Consider the following 17,736-nt stretch of genomic DNA (forward strand, 5'->3'; position numbering starts at 1 on the left):
TGGTGACCTTTTCCACATTTTGTTGTGTTACAGCCTGAATTTAAAATTGATTAAATTGAGATTTTTTTGTCACTGGCCTACACACAATACCCCATAATGTTAAAGTGGACTCCAAAGTTTGGACACACCTACTCATTACAGGGTTTTGCTTTATTTTTTAAAACTATTTTCTACATTGTAAAATAATAGTGAAGACATCAAAACTATGAAATAACACATATGGAATTATATTGTAACCAAAAAAGTGTTAAACAAATCGAAATATATTTTATATTTCAGATTCTTCAAAGTAGCCACCCTTTGCCTTGATGACAGCTTTGCACATGTTTGATCCAATCCGTTGTGTTGTGACAAGGTAGGGGTGGTATACAGACTTGTACTGTGTGTGTATATATATACAGTTGAAGTCGGAAGTTTACATACACTTAAGTTGGAGTCATTAAAACTCGTTTTTCAACCACACCACAAATTCCTTGTTAACAAACTATAGTTTTGGCAAGTTGGTTAAGACATCTACTTTGTGCATGACACAAGTAATTTTTCCAACAATTGTTTACAGACAGATTATTTCACTTATAATTCACTGTATCACAATTCCAGTGGGACAGAAGTTTACATACACTAAGTTCCCTGTGCCTTTAAACAGCTTTGAAAATTCCAGAAAATTATGTAATGTTTTTAGAAGCTTCTGATAGGCTAATTGACATCATTTGAGTCAATTGGAGGTGTACCTGTGGATGTATTTCAAGGCCTACCTTCAAACACAGTGCCTCTTTGCTTGACATCATTGGAAAATCAAAAGAAATCAGTCAAGACCTCAGAAAAAAAATTGTAGACCTCCACAAGTCTGGTTCATCCTTGGGAGCAATTTCCAAACGCCTGAAGGTACCACATTCATCTGTACAAACAATAGTACGCAAGTATAAACACCATGGGACCACGCAGCCGTCATACCGCTCAGGAAGGAGACACGTTCTGACCCCTAGAGATGAAAGTACTTTGGTGCGAAAAGTGCAAATCAATCCCAGAACAACAGCAAAGGACCTTGTGAAGATGCTGGAGGAAACAGGTACAAAAGTATCTATATCCACAGTAAAACGAGTCCTATATCGACATAACCTGAAAGGCCACTCAGCAAGGAAGAAGCCACTGCTCCAAAACCGCCATAAAAAAACAAGACTACAGTTTGCAACTGCACATGGGAACAAAGATCATACTTTTTGGAGAAATGTCCTCTGGTCTGATGAAACAAAAATAGAACTGTTTGGCCATAATGACCATCGTTATGTTTGGAGGAAAAAGGGGGGGTGCTTGCAAGCTGAAGAACACCATCCCAACCGTGAAGCACGGGGGTGGCAGCATCATGCTTTGGGGGTGCTTTGCTGCAGGAGGGACTGGTGCACTTCACAAAATAGATATATAGATAAATAGATGGCATCATGAGGAAGGAAAATTATGTGGATATATTGAAGCAACATCTCAAGACATCAGTCAGGAAGTTAAAGCTTGGTCGCAAATGTGTCTTCTAAATGGAAAATGACCCCAAGCATACTTCCAAAGTTGTGGCAAAATGGCTTAAGGACAACAAAGTCAAGGTATTGGAGTGGCCATCACAAAGCCCTGACCTCAATCCTATAGAAAATGTGTGGGCAGAACTGAAAAAGCGTGTGCGAGCAAGGAGGCCTACAAACCTGACTCAGTTACACCAGCTCTGTCAGGAGGAATGGGCCAAAATTCACCCAACTTATTGTGGGAAGCTTGTGGAAGGCTACCCGAAACGTTTGACCCAAGTTAAACAATTTAAAGGCAATGCTACCAAATACCAATTGAGTGTATGTGAACTTCTGACCCACTGGGAATGTGATGAAAGAAATAAAAGCTGAAATAAATCATTCTCTCTACTATTATTCTGACTTCACATTCTTAAAATAAAGTGGTGATCCTAACTGACCTAAAACAGGGAATTTTTACTAGGATTAAATGTCAGGAATTGTGAAAAACTGAGTTTAAATGTATTTGGCTAAGGCGTATGTAAACTTCCAACTTCAACTGTATATATATAGCCCTATTTTGTAAAAGACTTAGTCCATATTATGGCAAAAACAGCTCAAATAAGCTAGATAAATTACTTTAAGACATGAAGATCAGTCAATCCGGAAAATGTCAAGAACTTTGAAAGTTTCTTCAAGTTCAGTCACAAAAACCATCAAGCCCTATGATGAAACTGGCTCTCATGAGGACCACCACAGGAAAGGAAGACCCAGAGTTACCTCTGCTGCAGACGATAAATTCATTAGAGTCATCTGCCCCTCAGATTGCAGCCCAAATAAATACTTCACAGAGTTCAAGTAACAGACACATCGCAACATCAACTGTTCAGAGGAGACTGCGTGAATCAGGCCTTCATGGTCGAATTGCTGCAAAGAAACCACTACTAAAGGACACCAATAAGAAGAAGAGACTTGCTTGGGCCAAGAAACACGAGCAATGGACATTAGATCACTGGAAATCTGTCCTTTGGTCTGATGAGTCCAAATTTGAGATGTTTGGTGTCTTAGTGAGAAGCAGACAGTTGTGTAAAGTAATGAAGTATAAATACTTCGTTACTGTACTTAAGTAGTTATTTGGGGTATCTGTACTTTACTTTACTATTTATATTTCTGTCGACTTTTACTTCAATACATTTCCCCTGACACCTTCGTTACTGGCTACAAAATCAAATCAATCTGAAGCTGTAAGAAAAAAATGAATCATGTTGGAAAAAAGATGCAAGCAACATCAGCGAGTCCGCACACATGGGTGAACTTGTTTTGCAATGCAGCAGGCGACGACATGCAGAGTTGATCCAATCCTCATCCGTTTGCGCAAATCCAAGGGTCCTAAAGTGCAAACCCCAACCACCCGGAGCCTGTCACTTGCAAAACAGTCATCCACTCAGTAGCACAGTCATGTCCGACATCGCTCCAAAACGACCTCCTGATGAGGACGAACACCCTTGGCTGTATCTAAAAGAAATGTTGTATTTTCTCGGAATGAAGGATTCATCCTACCGGATGAAATGTCTGCTATGTTTACCAAAAGTTCAGGAAATACTAGCGTTCAAGAACTCTCCTTCGAACCTAAAAAAACACATTGAGGTAAGCCTACTGTTAGCTTACTAGCTAGAATAACGTGAGATTGCTAATTAGCATGCTAGCTAACGTTAGCTAACCTAGCTAGCCCACATTTGTTAATGCAACGAGCAGTGTTAGTTGATGCTAGCTAATCCTATATACCTAAGTAGTTCACTAGCTAGTAGCTACCTAATTTAGCTGGCTAAACTGTGGCCAGATTCGGAAGCTTTGTTAGCTAACGCAATCTAACTAAACTGACACGAGCTAACTAGCTAGCTTCTTAACAAGCTAGCTAACTAGTAGTTTCCGAATCTGGGCACATTTTAGTCAGCTAACGTTAGTCTAGCCAAATACCTTTTCTCTAAACACCTGGTCAAGCTAGCTATCGAACTAATGTTAGCTTTCGGGTGTTAGCTAGCCATTTTATTCATTGTGTTAGTTGATAAAGTTGTTCTTACCTAGCTAATTACTGTAGACTTAAGTTATTGAGGTAACCTACTGGCTAGATCAAATAACAGTTTTTTTCTCATTGTAATATTAAATGGTGGTCACAAACTCTCACTTAACTAATGTTGTTTATAGCTTTAAAATTAGGATCCTATACCATAAGTATTCGGTGATGGTTGTTATGTAGCTAAGTAACTGTCTTTCTCTTTTCCTTTTCTTCTTATTTCAGAGAAGGCATGTACACCATTTTAAGAAATATGGAGAACTGATGGCAAACACACTGAAGAGAAAACATGCCCCTAAGACTCCCTCCACCATCAAGTAGAGCACATTACTGAAGACAGTGTCTCAAAAATCCATTGACAAAGCTGTGGTGAAGTATGTGGTCCAAGGGCTTCAACCACATTCGCTGTTGTAGAACAAGAACCGTTCAGAGAGTTTGTTAAGGATCTGCAGCCTACCTCAAAGATCTTATCAAGGCCCACACTGCGCTCCAGTATTGATGAAGCCTCCACGGAAATGAAGAAGGTGACTGAGGAGTTGACCACATCGCCATCACCACCGACTGCTGGTCTGCAAGAAGACAGAGCTTCATTGGTGTTACAGCCCACTGGATAGACCCTGACAGTCTCAACAGATGCTCTGCAGCCCTGGCCTGTAAACGGTTGAGAGGATCGCACACCTTTGATGTGTTGGCAGGCACCCTAAATGACATCCATTCTGAGTTTGAAATCCGGGGTAAGATTGTGAGAACATCAACAGACAACGGCTCTAACTTCTTGAAAGCTTTCCAAGTTTTTGGAGAACATGAAAACAACGAGGCAGTGGAAGCAGTGGGTGGTGAAGCAGATCAGCCAGGACATGAATATGATGAAGAGGAACAAGAGGAGAGTGAAGAAGTGGAGTTTGTTGATGTGACAACGATCCTGAATGAAGATGATGGTTTTGAGTACCAGCTGCCGAAGCACCAGCGCTGTTCTTGCCACCTACTCAACTTAGTATCTACAGTCGATGCCCTGAAAGCAACATCCAGTGAGGCTTACAACATTTGGCAAGTGCCAAGCACTTTGGAACAAATGTGGAAGATCCACACTTGCAGCTGAAATGGTTGAAGATGCTTGCGACCTCCAGCTGCTGCGGCTGAATGCTACAAGGTGGAACTCCTGGTTCATGGCTGTAGAAAGACTCCTGAGGATCGTCAAAGACAAAGGAGAGGCGGCCGCCAGAGTTCTCTGCACAGACTTCGAGGTTCCAATGTAAGTAAGGATTTTGTATTATTTTGTCATAATTTAAGGTCTTGAATGTTGTCTAAATCTGTTGCTGTGTTTCCTGACCCTTTGCTTGGGGACTAATAACTGTTTCACATGTTGTAGCCATACACTATCATTGATCCATTTAGTTAACTACTCATCCAGCTATTGATTACTGTAGTTAAATCAGGTTAAATGGTTAGTGGTCCCCTTTGTATAGGGTTAGGAAACAGTATTATTATTATTATTATTATAAATGTTTTCATAGGTTCAGTCCAGCTGAACTCGCCTTCCACACAGAGTATGCTGCCGCCATGAGCCCAGTCGCAAAGGCCATCAACATCCTGCAGGCTGAAACCAATGACCAGATGGTGTTGCTACTTCCAACTATCAACCTGCTGATCACAAAACTTGACCGAATCAAGTTGTCCCTGAAGTACTGTAAGCCTCTGGTGGATGCGCTACAACTGGGACTAAAGAAGCGCTTCAGCCACATGTTTCACGACCCTGAGCTGATCGCAGCTGCAATCCTTCTCCCCAAATTCAAAACAACATGGACAAAGGATGACGCCACCATCAGAATGGGTAAGACAACGTGGTTAATTAACAGTATTTTATTATTCATAATCAACTGTGTATAGTGTACATTTTGACACTTCATATATTTGAGAACCACCCCTTTAAACTACAGTCCTGACTTTGTGGTTCAGTCCAATACTTAGCCTTGTTGCTTGGTTTATATAGATGGGGGATGGGGATGGATTAATGTAGGCTCATAACGGCATGATTTCTATTGTCATCTTCCTTGTATTTCAGGAATGGACTACATAAAGGACCACCTGGAAGAACCCTTGCTGCAGCTGAGTGATGGCACCAGTTCATCAGATGAGGAGGACTTCTTCTCTGCCATGAAGACGTCTCAAGCACAAGAAAGCTCCAAACAGCTGGACAGATACCTGGCCTGTTCAGCTGATCATATGGAGTTGCTCAAGTCCTTCCCGGCAGTCTGTAAGCTATCTCTGAGGCTAAACACACCCTTACCTTCATCAGCTGCATGTGAAAGGCTGTTCAGCATTGCATGACTTGTTTTCTGCACCAGGAGAGCAAGGCTGGATTCCAGAAACTTTGAAAACCTGCTTTTACTGAAGATGAACCGTAAATTCTTCAACTTCAAGTAATGACAGCTTAACGCTAGCAAGCCCAAGGACACAGATTCCTTATGCGTTTTGTTAATTTATGTTTAAAATTCACAAGTTATAGGTGTCCTTGTTACAAAGGCATGACCTGACACACTGATTTCTAATACAGTTGTATCAGTGGTGATGTCCTCATATTCCTACAGTGCGGTTTTGTGCCGTTCTGAACATGTACTTTTGATAAGCTCATCAATTATTTGTATTTTTATGTATAGGGTTCTATTATAGGATGTTTTTTTCTAAAGCAAAGTGACTGTGATTGTAAGTGCTTGCATTTACTGGCTAAGTACGTTCATCTGTAGGAGACAGAACGCGTCTCCTTCCTGAGCGGTGTGACGGCTGCGTGGTCCCATGGTGTTTGTACAGATGAACGTGGTACCTTCAGGCGTTTGGAAATTGCTCCCAAGGATGAACCAGACTTGTGGAGGTCTACAATTTGGCTGATTTCTTTTGATTTTCCCATGATGTCAAGCAAATAGGCACTTAGTTTGAAGGTAGGCCTTGAAATACATCCACAGGTACACTTCCAATTGACTCAAATGATGTCAATTAGCCTATCTGAAGCTTCTAAAGCCATGACATAATTTTCTGGAATTTTCCAAGCTGTTTAAAGGCATAGTCAACTTAGTGTATGTAAACTTCTGACCCACTGGAATTGTGATACAGTGAATTATAAGTGAAATAATCTGTCTGTAAACAATTGTTGGAAAAATTACTTGTGTCATGCACAAAGTAGATGTCCTAACCGACTTGCCAAAACTATAGTTTGTTAATAAGAAATTTGTGGAGTTGTGTAAAAACAAGTTTTAATGACTCCAACCTAAGTGTATGTAAACTTCCGTCTTCAACTGTATCTGGTTTTAAATGTACTTAAGTACAGTGTTGGAAAAAGTACTCAATTGTCACACTTGAGTAAAAGTACAAAGTAAAAGTAAATACTATACATAAAATTCCTAATATTAAGCAAACCAGACGGCAAAAAAAACAAAACAAAAAACATTTGGTCAGCCAGGGCATACTCCAACACTCAGACATAATTTACAAACACAGTATTTGTGTTTAGTGAGTCCGCCTGATCAGAGGCAGTAGGGATGACAACGCGTTATATTGATAGCTGCGTGATTTGGACCATATTGCTGTCCTGCCTGAGCATTTGAAATGTAAGGAGTACTTTTTGGTGTCAGGGAAAATATATGGAGTAAAAAGTACATTATTTTCTTTAGGAATGTAGTGGAGTAAAAGTAAAAGTTGTCAAAAATATAAGTAGGTAAGTAAAGTACAGATACCCAAAAAAACTACTTAAGTACTTTACACCACTGGGTATCTGTGACCAATATATGCATATCTGTATTCCCAGTCATGTGAAATCCATCGTTTCAATTGACTGATTTCCTCATATGAACTGTAACTCAGTAAAATCTTTGAAACTGTTGCATGTTATGTTTATATTTTTGTTCAGTATAGAAAATGAAGTTTAGGTAGAATTTGACTCAGGGTAATAGGTGTAATTCTGCAATATTTCCAGTTGGTGGGGGTGTTGCACAGAACTTTTACAGTGCCTTCTTGGGTCCCTCGGGTGGGACAAAAGCAATACTTCTTCGTGAAATTAAATGTCATATTGGATAATTATAGGGACAATTGATAGTAAGGTTGAATAACCATTTCATTATCACTGTTGAGTCACACCTAATGGCATGTGCTCTACATACATGATTCCCACTTGCCTACATGTGAAATGGGTTTGTATTCTAGCCATGACTATACATTGTTAAGATTACATTTGAATACCATTTAGGTTAAATGGCAGTCAAAGACAGTAACTTACTTGGCTTCATTCAGGTAAACAGTAAGAACAATAGGGACAAACTAGTACAGGGACATACAGTGCATTCGGAAAGTATTCAGACCCCTTGACTTTTTCCACATTTTGTTACATTACAGCCTTATTCTAAAATTGATTAAATACATTTTGTTCTTCATCAATCTACACACAATACCCCATAAAACAGGTTTTTAGACATTTTTGCAAATGTATTAAAATAAAAAACAGAACTACCTTATTTCTTAAATGGAAGAAGTTTGGAACCACCAAGACTCTTCCTAGAGCTGGCCGCCCGGCCAAACGGAGCAATCGGGGGAGAAGGGCCTTGGTCAGAGAGGTGACCAAGAACCCGATGGTCACTCTGACAGAGCTCGAGAGTTCTTCTGTGGAGATGGGAGAACCTTCCAGAAGGACAACCATCTCTGCAGCATGGTAGAGTGGCCAGGCGGAAGCCACTCCTCAGTAAAAGGCACATGACAGCCCGCTTGGAGTTTGCCAAAAGGCACCTAAAGGACTCTCAGACCATGAGCAACAAGATTCTCTGGTCTGATAAAACCAAGATTGAACTCTTTGACCTGAATGCCAAGCGTCACATCTGGAGGAAACCTGGCACCATCACTACGGTGAAGCATGGTGGTGGCAGCATCATGCTTTGGGGATGTTTTTCAGCTGCAGGGACTGGGAGACTAGTCAGGATCGAGAGAAAGATGAACGGAGCAAAGTACAGAGAGATCCTTGATGAAAACCTGCTCCAGAGCGCTCAGGACCTCAGACTGGGGTGAAGGTTCAACTTTCAACAGGACAACAACCCTAAGCGCACAGCAGGAGTGGCTTCGGGACAAGTCTCTGAATGTCCTTTAGTAATCGCTGCCAAAGGTGCTTCAACAAAGTACTAGGGTCTGAATACTTATGTAAATGTGATATTTCAGTTTTTGTATTTGTTATAAATTTGCAAAAACGTATAAACTTGTTTTTGTTTTGTCATAATGGGGTATTGTGAGTAGATTGATGAGGGGGAAAAACAATTGAATCCATTTAAGAATAAGGCTGTAACGTAATAAAATGTGGAAAAAGTCAAGGGGTCTGAATACTTTCCGAATGCACTGTAGACACCACAGTGTGATGCTCTTACTACCTACCTCTTCTTTCCTCGGTGTGTGTTTCAAGTCAAATGTATTTATAAAGCCCTTTTTTACATCAGCAGATGTCACAACGTGCTTATACAGAAACCCAGCCTAAAACCCCAAACAGCAAGCAATGCAGATGTTGAAGCATGGTTGCTAGGTAAAACACCCTAGAAAGGCAGGAACCTAGGAAGACACCTAGAGGGGAACCAGGCTCTGAGGGGTGGCCAGTGCTCTTCTGGCTATGCCGGTGGGAGATTATAAGAGTACATGGCCATTAAGGCCAGCTTGTTCTTCAAGATGTTCAAATGTTCATAGATGACCAGCAGGGTCAAATAATAATCACAGGGGTGCAACAGGTCAGTACCTCAGGAATAAATGTCAGTTGGCTTTTCATAGCCGAGTATTCAGAGGTCGAGACAGCAAGTGCGGTAGAGAGGGAGAGCGAGAGAGAGGGAGAGTCGAAAACAGCAGGTCTTGGACAAGATAGCACGTCCGGTGAACAGGTCATGGTTCCATAGCCGCAGGCAGAACAGTTGAAACTGGAGCAGCAGCACCACCAGGTGGACTGGGGACAGCCAGGAGTCATCAGGCCAGATAGACTGACCCTAGCCCCCCCTGCACATAGGCTATTGCTGCATAGATACTGGAGGCTGAGATGGGGGGTCGGGGGACACTGTGGCCCCGTCTGACGATACCCCACGACAGGGCCAACCAGGCAGGATATAACCCCACCCACTTTGCCAAAGCACAGCCCCCACACCACTAGAGGGATATCAATATACCACCAACTTTCTACCCTGAGACAAGGCTGAGTGTAGCCCACAAAGATCTCAACTCAATCAAAGCCTATTGGATGATAACTTGTTTTTAACTAGGACAGAGGAATTTATAACTGATTTTTTCCGACATAACATAGGTACAGCAAATCCCCTTATTGTATGGGACACCTTTAAATGTGCCTTTAGAGGCCATGCAATTCAGTACTCATCTCGAAAACAAAAGCAATTTAGGTCAAAAGAGTCCACACTAACAAAGGAAATAGAAGGTCTAACAGAACAGATAGATAGCAATAAAAACTGTAACATAGAGGCTCAGAATAAATTAGAGGAAAAACAAAAAGATGGAAAAACTTATTCAAGAAAGATCAAGTGTAATATATTATAAAATAAAGCAAACTGGATGGAATATGGGGAAAAATGCACCAAATTCTTTTTTAATCTTCAACATAGGAATGCTACCAAAAATAATTTATTGAAACTGGTTACAAATGACGGAGTCACCCATGATTCACCAAATTATATTTTGAAGAAGGAAACAAAGTATTTTAAGCATATGTTTTCGTTTCAGTCGCCTCCATCTCCTCTAACTGAAGCAAATTGTAGAGATTTGTTATCTATTGATAATGTAAAATTAACAGCCATACAGAAAGACTCATGTGAAGGTGAAATTACAGAGGAGGAACTTCTGGATGCAATTAAAGACTTTAAGTCTGGTAAAACTCCAGGGTTGGATGGCATACCAGTCGAGGTATACCAAACCTTTTTTGATATACTCAGAGGACCGTTATTAGCATGTTTTAACCACTCCTATGTAAATGGTAGATTATCAGATACTCAAGAAGAAGGTCTGATTTCATTATTACTGAAACAGGATACAAGTGGAAAATATAAAGATCCAGTCCATTAAAAAAATTGGCGGCCCCTTACACTTCAGTGTTGTGATGCAAAAATTCTAGCAAAATGTATAGCGCATAGAATTAAAAAGGTATTGTCTGACATTATTAATTCTAATCAGACAGGTTTTTTACATGGGCGATACATTGGAGATAATATAAGGCAAGTACTGGAAACTATAGAACACTATGAAAAATCTGGGAAACCAGGCCTACTATTCATAGCAGACTTCGAAAAGGCATTTGATAAAGTATGACTAGGGTTTATATATATATACCTGGAGCATTTCAATTTTGGACAATCTCTTATAAATTGGGTTAAAATCATGTATAGTAACCCTAGGTGTAAAATAGTAAATAATGGCTATTCCTCAGAAAGTTTTAAACTGTCAAGAGGAGTGAAACAAGGTTGTCCACTATCGGCATATCTATTTATTATTGCCATCGAGATGTTAGCTATTAAAATCAGATCCAACAATAATATCAAGGGATTAGAAATCCAGGGCTTAAAAACAAAAGGTGTCATTGTACGCTGATGATTCATGTTTTCTTTTAAATCCACAACTTCAATCCCTCCACAGCCTCATAGAGGATCTAGATACATTTTCTAACCTCTCTGGATTACAACCAAATTATGATAAATGTACTATATTACATATTGGATCACTAAAAAATAAAAAATTTACATTACCATGTAGTTTACCAATAAAATGGTCTAATGGTGATGTGGATATACTCGGAATACATATCCCAAATGAAATAAATGATCTCACTCCAAAAAGAGTTAATAGAAAGTTAGCAAAAATAGATAAGATCTTGCTACCATGGAAAGGTAAATACCTGTCAATTTGTGGAAAAATCACCCTGATTAACTCTTTAGTATTATCCCTGTTTACCTATTTGCTTATGGTCTTGCCTACGCCTAGCGAACAGTTTTTTAAATTATATGAGAAAAAAATATTCCATTTTATTTGGAACGGCAAGCCAGATAAAATTAAACGGGCCTATTTATATAATGAATATGAATTAGGAGGACAGAAATTATTAAAGCATTAGACCTATCACTAAAAACTTCAGTCATACAAAAATTATACTTAAATCCGAAATGGTTCTCTAGCAAACTAGTAAGATTGTCTCACCCAGAACAATATATTGGTGGTGGAGTTATTGCAACAAATATTGTGGTTAAACTCAAATATACTAATTGATTAAAAAAAGTTCTTTTTTTAGAAAATGTTTAAAAAAGGTATAATCTTCGTAAATTATATTATCGGTAGGAATGGTGGAGTTATGTCGCACATGCAGCTAACAAAAACATATGGAAATGTCTGTTCTACCCAAAATTACAAACAAATAATTGCAGCATTACCGCAAAAATGGAAGAGGAAAGTGGAAAGAGGAAAAAGTAAGGAACTTGTCTGTCGGCCTTGCATTAAAGAACATAATTGGTTAAAGAAAATTGTGATAAATAAAAAAGTTTACCAATTTCATTTAAGGACCAAAAGATTGACAGCTGTCCCATATAGATTGCAAAATAGTTGGGAAGAGATTTTTGACGTACCGATTCCATGGCATAGTGTTTATGAACTGATACGCAAAACGATGCCGGATTCAAAACTTAGAATTTTTCAATTTAAATTATTATATAAAATTCTTGCTACCAATAGAATGTTATTTGTATGGGGGATACAATCTTCCCAGCTCTGCAGATTTGGCTGTGAAGAGACAGAATCATTAGATCATTTGTTTTGGTACTGTCCATTTGTAGCTTGTTTCTGGACACAGGTCCAGGAATGGCTGAAGGATTGCAATATTTGCATGGAGCTGACCCTGCAGATACAGTGGGGGAAAAAAGTATTTAGTCAGCCACCAATTGTGCAAGTTCTCCCACTTAAAAAGATGAGAGAGGCCTGTAATTTTCATCATAGGTACACGTCAACTATGACAGACAAATACATTGATGGAAGTTACAATCTATCTGCAATATTAAAGCTGATCCTCCCCCTTAAAAAAAATTAAAAAAGATCTCCTCAACTCTATAGGAGAAAAGCCCTGCCTCCAGCTGTTTGCTTAGAAATTCGATGGACAATAAAGAGGCCTGCGTCTTGTGACCGTAGCGTACGTGTAGGTATGTACGGCTGGACCAAATCGGAGAGATAGGTAGGAGCAAGTCCATGTAATGCTTTGTAGGTTAGCAGTAAAATCTTGAAATCAGCCCTAGCCTTAACAGGAAGCCAGTGTAGAGAGGCTAGCACTGGAGTAATATGATCACATTTTTGGGTTCTAGTCAAGATTCTAGCAGCTGTGTTTAGCACTAACTGAAGTTTATTTAGTGCTTTATCTGGGTAGCTGGAGAGTAGAGCATTGCAGTAGTCTAATCTAGAAGTGACAGAAGCATGGATGAGCTATTCTGCATAATCTTTTGACAAAGTTTCTGATTTTTGCAATATTACGAAGATGGAAAAAAGCTGCCCTTGAAATATTCTTGATATGTTAATCAAAAGAGCGGTCAGGTTCCAGAGTAACGCCGAGGTCCTTCACAGTTTTATTTGAGACGACTGTACAACCATCAAGATTAATTGTCAGATCCAACAGCAGATCTCTTTGTTTCTTGGGACCTAGAACTAGCATCTCTGTTTTGTCTGAATTTAAAAGTAAAGTTTGAGGTTTGATTCATTGAATTTAATCAAAGATGGGTAATACACTAATGCTAATTACTTAATTCCTTCATTAGCCTCAAGTATAGAACAAATCTCAATTATAGAACAAATTATGAATTGGCTGAACGAGTTGTGCTTCTCTGGCACTCTCTTATCTTACTGAAGGACTTTGAACAAATGCACTTCAACAACAGAAGACTAGTTCAATTTCTCACTGCTGTTGGTCCAAAGGTGTGTGCTTGTGTGTGGGGGTGTGTGATAGTGTGTTTACATGTTTGTTTGCGTGTATAGGTGCAGTGATTCATTGCCCCAGTCCCACATAATTGATTATTGTATACCTCAGGACTGCCGCGTTGCCTTGCATTGCATAGTTTGATGAATAGTTAGATGACATTTGAAGGGCTCATTTATATTCAGATGTGAAATTATGAAGTAAAAAAACAAAACATTAATATTGTAAATAAGGTCTTACAGTATGAACTCAAATCTACAGCATGTAACTGATGTTTTTAAATAATTATTTTGACTAGTTTTACCTTGGCTTTATGAACAGTGAACACATAGCATTGTTTAGCTCCATTCAAAGCTACTGAAAAGCAGTGAAGGCATTCACAATGTGCTTTACAAAACTCATAGATTGAGCATAAGCAGAGGCCTCCATGAGCTCAGGAGTAGAATGGGCTGCTGCTGACCTCCAGGGAATTCAACATGAAATCAACAAAAAATGTCACCATGTCATTGGATTTAGGTTAAAAGTTGGGTGAAAAAAAGACTAAATGCCCTTACATTGATGACTTTTGTAAATCATTCAACATCATCACATAGATTATTTGGGATGAAATTACTTGGAAGCAACGTTGATTCAACCAGTTTTTTTTCAACCACCGGGGTGAAAACATTAGGTGCCAACTCATTATAAAATATAATAAAGATGTTTTATTGTCACATACACTGGATAGGTGCAGTAAAATGTGTTGTTTTACAGGGTCAGCCTTAGTAGTACAGCAAATTAGGATTAAGTGCCTTGCTCAAGGACTAAATGACAGATTTAACCTGCTTTAACATTTATAACCTGCTTTTGTTATGTTTGGGATTGTAGACCTTGAAGTCTAACTTGTAGAGCTCACAAATGAAGTGTTTCAAAATAATAATAAATAGGTCTAAAAATACATAAATGTCTGAGATTATTTATTTTCTTCCTTTGCAAATCACAGAAACTTCTGAGTAAAGATTGGCTGCCTATGAAGCATCATTGTAATGAACCCCATCAGTACTTTACCCATGTGTAATGTATTCAGACACAGAACAATGCAATAATACAGTATATAATCTAGTGATTATTCTGGGTACAGGTGGCAGGAATGGAAATAAAAGCATCTGACTTCAGGAGATAGAACGGATAAGAAACTCAAATATGTTGAGTATATATTCTGCTTCAAGTTTTGAGAAAAGAGAAGTGAGTAGAAAAAGCCCTGAAGCAATTTCTTTCCTCCCAATGAACTTTGACATCTGAGCCTTTAAAACTGTTTTGCCTGTACTATTCCAGCTGTCAATCCATTTGAACCACAGTCGGTTTTGTGTGGGGTGACTGACCTCACATTCATTTCACATCCCATTTCTTAAACATTATGCACTCCGCCTACACCCTCTTAATTGCTACCAATTATCCTGATAATATGAGATATGAACATCTGACAGCACGAAAAGGAAAAAGAGATATGAGGCTGACACTGAAATGAAACAAAAATTGTAAATTGAATCATGCAATGATTTTAAAAACTCCCAGCGATGGCTTTTATTTTACTCTTATCTGGAATATATTTGCAGAAATGGGTCACGATAAAGAGCAGCATATTAGTACATGACTGAACCAGCCTAATAGAAGCATTAGTCATATGTACCAGCCAAGAGATAAAGACACGACTTGTTATCATACCGGGCCTGGTAAGTCAGAGTAGGACTAATAGAATAGAAGCCAATCCAGTAGTCCCATAGCAGTACTAGTGGTGTGTCTGAGTCCTCTGGGGAGGTTGGAGCTGCTTGAGTGACTAATATCTTCTGTGACAGGAAGTCCTTGGGGGCTCTGATTCACTAAGACCATGAAACGAAGGGGGGTGACAGGACTGTTCCACTCATAACCTTTCTGTTGAATAATTACTGCTAACCTGCTCTTCTATAAGGTTGTCTAGGAAGGGCCTGCTGTCATAGACTAATGGAAAGCATGATGACTGGTGGCAGGTTGGGGACCCGGGGGGACATATTGGGGTCAGATCTCTCGATTCGATACGTTTGTAGGGTGGAACATGGCCGTGTAAGGGACATCTCCATAAGACACCTAAGGTAGCAGGTGAAAATGTTAGGTAGTGAGGTTGTGAAGGTTTATGCAGCATTACAGCCCATTTCCCATTCATATTGAGGTAGTGAGTGACTCGTGAACCTAGGACCTGTGGTATGGTTACTGTGTTGGTCTACCAGGGACACTTACCGTATTCAGCATAGGGCATCCTTTCTCCATGTCAATAGTAACTGCATACAATAAAATAACAGGATATTTGGTCCCTTTCTGTTGAAAAATCAGCTATGATTCAAATTCAATGCAAACATATTCATATTCCTCATCAAAATATCAAAGACCGTTGTGACGTCACGAGAGGCTACACAGCTTTCAGCGGGATTGCTCAAGTAGTGCAAGGAGACCAGGTTCAACCAAAACAAGGATTTTATTAAAGGTCTTGGGAAACTAACGAAAGTATAACACAATTCTGTACTCTGGTGGCTCTTTCAGGGTTAACAGTACAGGGATGTCTCTTCCACATCCAAAATCATAACTCTCCCTCGCTCAAATAACTTTTCCCCAGTCTTACTGTCTTCCACGTTGCAGCTAGTGGCCAACCCAGCAAAACGTCCTTCCAAATGTATCTCCACATGTATTTCCACAGGTGCATATATCCAAAGGTGATTATTTCCCAAAGGTAAGTATCTCCAAATCCTTATATTCCTCATGGAAGTGGACGTGCAGCACTCTTGTCCTCCCGAGAGCCCAGGTTGGAGACTGTGTCTCTTCACCCCCCACACACTCCCTCAGTGTGTCTCTTCCCTTCCCAAACATTCAGCTCATCAGCTCCTGATTTGTTTCAGCTGCGTGGGAAGATTGGCCATAGAGGGGGTGGAGTTCCCGACCATACCAGCAGATGGAGCCATAGCTGTCTGGGTTTGCAGCCACCTCAGGGGGATGTAACGTCCCTCCAGGACACAGCCTCTCGTGACATCACACATCCCCCTCCTCGGGACCGACGTCCTCGTCGGGGTAAAGGCAGCGAAGAAGGCATCACGCCGGGAGAGGGCGTCCGCATTGCCGTGGTGCTTGCCAGCCTGCTCTCTCTTCAACTCCTCCACCTCTAGGACCAGGGACTCAGCCTCCTGTTGTCTCTCCTTGAGTTTCTTACTGAACGCATCAGCCTTGGTTTTAGCAGAGTTTAGCTTCTGTTGAGCAGCTTTCAGTTCCTTCTCTCTCTCTGCCTCCGCATTCTTCATCTTGTTCTCCAACACCTTGTACTTCTCCTCTGCCTTCTTCTGGACCTCCTTACTACTGCGCAGGGTCTCCTCACACTCCTCGATGGTCCTGCGCAGCCTCTCCAGCTCCTCCTGTTGCTTATGGAAGGAGCTCTGTTGGAGTTTAGCCTGGAGGATATCTAACTCTTCTGTCTTCATGTCTAACTGTTGCTTTAACAAACGATACCTCTCAGCGGTCCCCTTCAGACCAGACAGTTCTTTGTCCAGATTCTGTAGCTCCGTCTCTGTGTCGGTCTGGGCACCTGCCATCCCTATCAGAGCCCGGGCGGGAGTGAGTAACTCGGAGGATTGCACCGGAGCCTTCCCAGGATGAGTCTTGCCTCTCCGTTTCCGAGGTACTCGGGTTATCCTCTCCTGAGACTCTCTCCAGAGTGGGTAAAAGGCTGGGCAGTCTCGTCCAATTAGGACAGGGACGGGGAGGGAATCAACCACCCCCGCCGTCGTGTGTATGGTTCCCCGTGTGCTGGTCATTGTAAGTTCAGTAATGGGGTATTCTCTGGTGTCCCCATGGACACAGGAAACTGGGAGGACTTTCCCCGGGGGTCAGACACGTTGGGCCCACCAAATCCTTACGCACCAGGGTGGCCCGGCTACCAGAATCCAGTAAGGCCTCCACATCATGGTGATTCACAGTTACCGGGCAGGTGGGGGGGTCGATCTGGGCCGCCATCTACGACTCCCAAGAGCGAGGCAACCCGGTGTGTGGGTGCTGAGCTGGAGGACTCCGCAGTGGGCATAGGTTCATCGGCTGGTTTCCCACACTGCCAGGAGATATGTCCCATCTCCCCACACCGGTAACACTGTCGAGTTTCCCCCTCCTGGTGTACTCTTCTTGGACCCGCCTGGTTTCTGGCTCCCCCTGGAGCCGGGATAAGT

General features: G+C 40.8%; 1 protein-coding gene across 1 annotated transcript; it reads left to right on the top strand.

Annotated features, from left to right (window-relative positions):
- Positions 1-2,901: 2,901 nt before the first annotated feature.
- On the top strand, positions 2,902-6,368 carry LOC121580207. The gene is made up of 4 exons (XM_041895265.1): positions 2,902-3,137; positions 3,790-4,816; positions 5,079-5,395; positions 5,627-6,368. The coding sequence occupies exons 2-4, from the start codon at positions 4,665-4,667 to the stop codon at positions 5,890-5,892; spliced, it is 735 nt and encodes a 244-aa protein (XP_041751199.1). The 5' UTR covers positions 2,902-3,137; positions 3,790-4,664; the 3' UTR covers positions 5,893-6,368.
- The last annotated feature ends 11,368 nt before the right edge of the window (positions 6,369-17,736 follow it).

The sequence above is a fragment of the Coregonus clupeaformis genome, chromosome 13 (genome assembly GCF_020615455.1).
Source record: "Coregonus clupeaformis isolate EN_2021a chromosome 13, ASM2061545v1, whole genome shotgun sequence".
Taxonomy (NCBI): domain Eukaryota; kingdom Metazoa; phylum Chordata; class Actinopteri; order Salmoniformes; family Salmonidae; genus Coregonus; species Coregonus clupeaformis.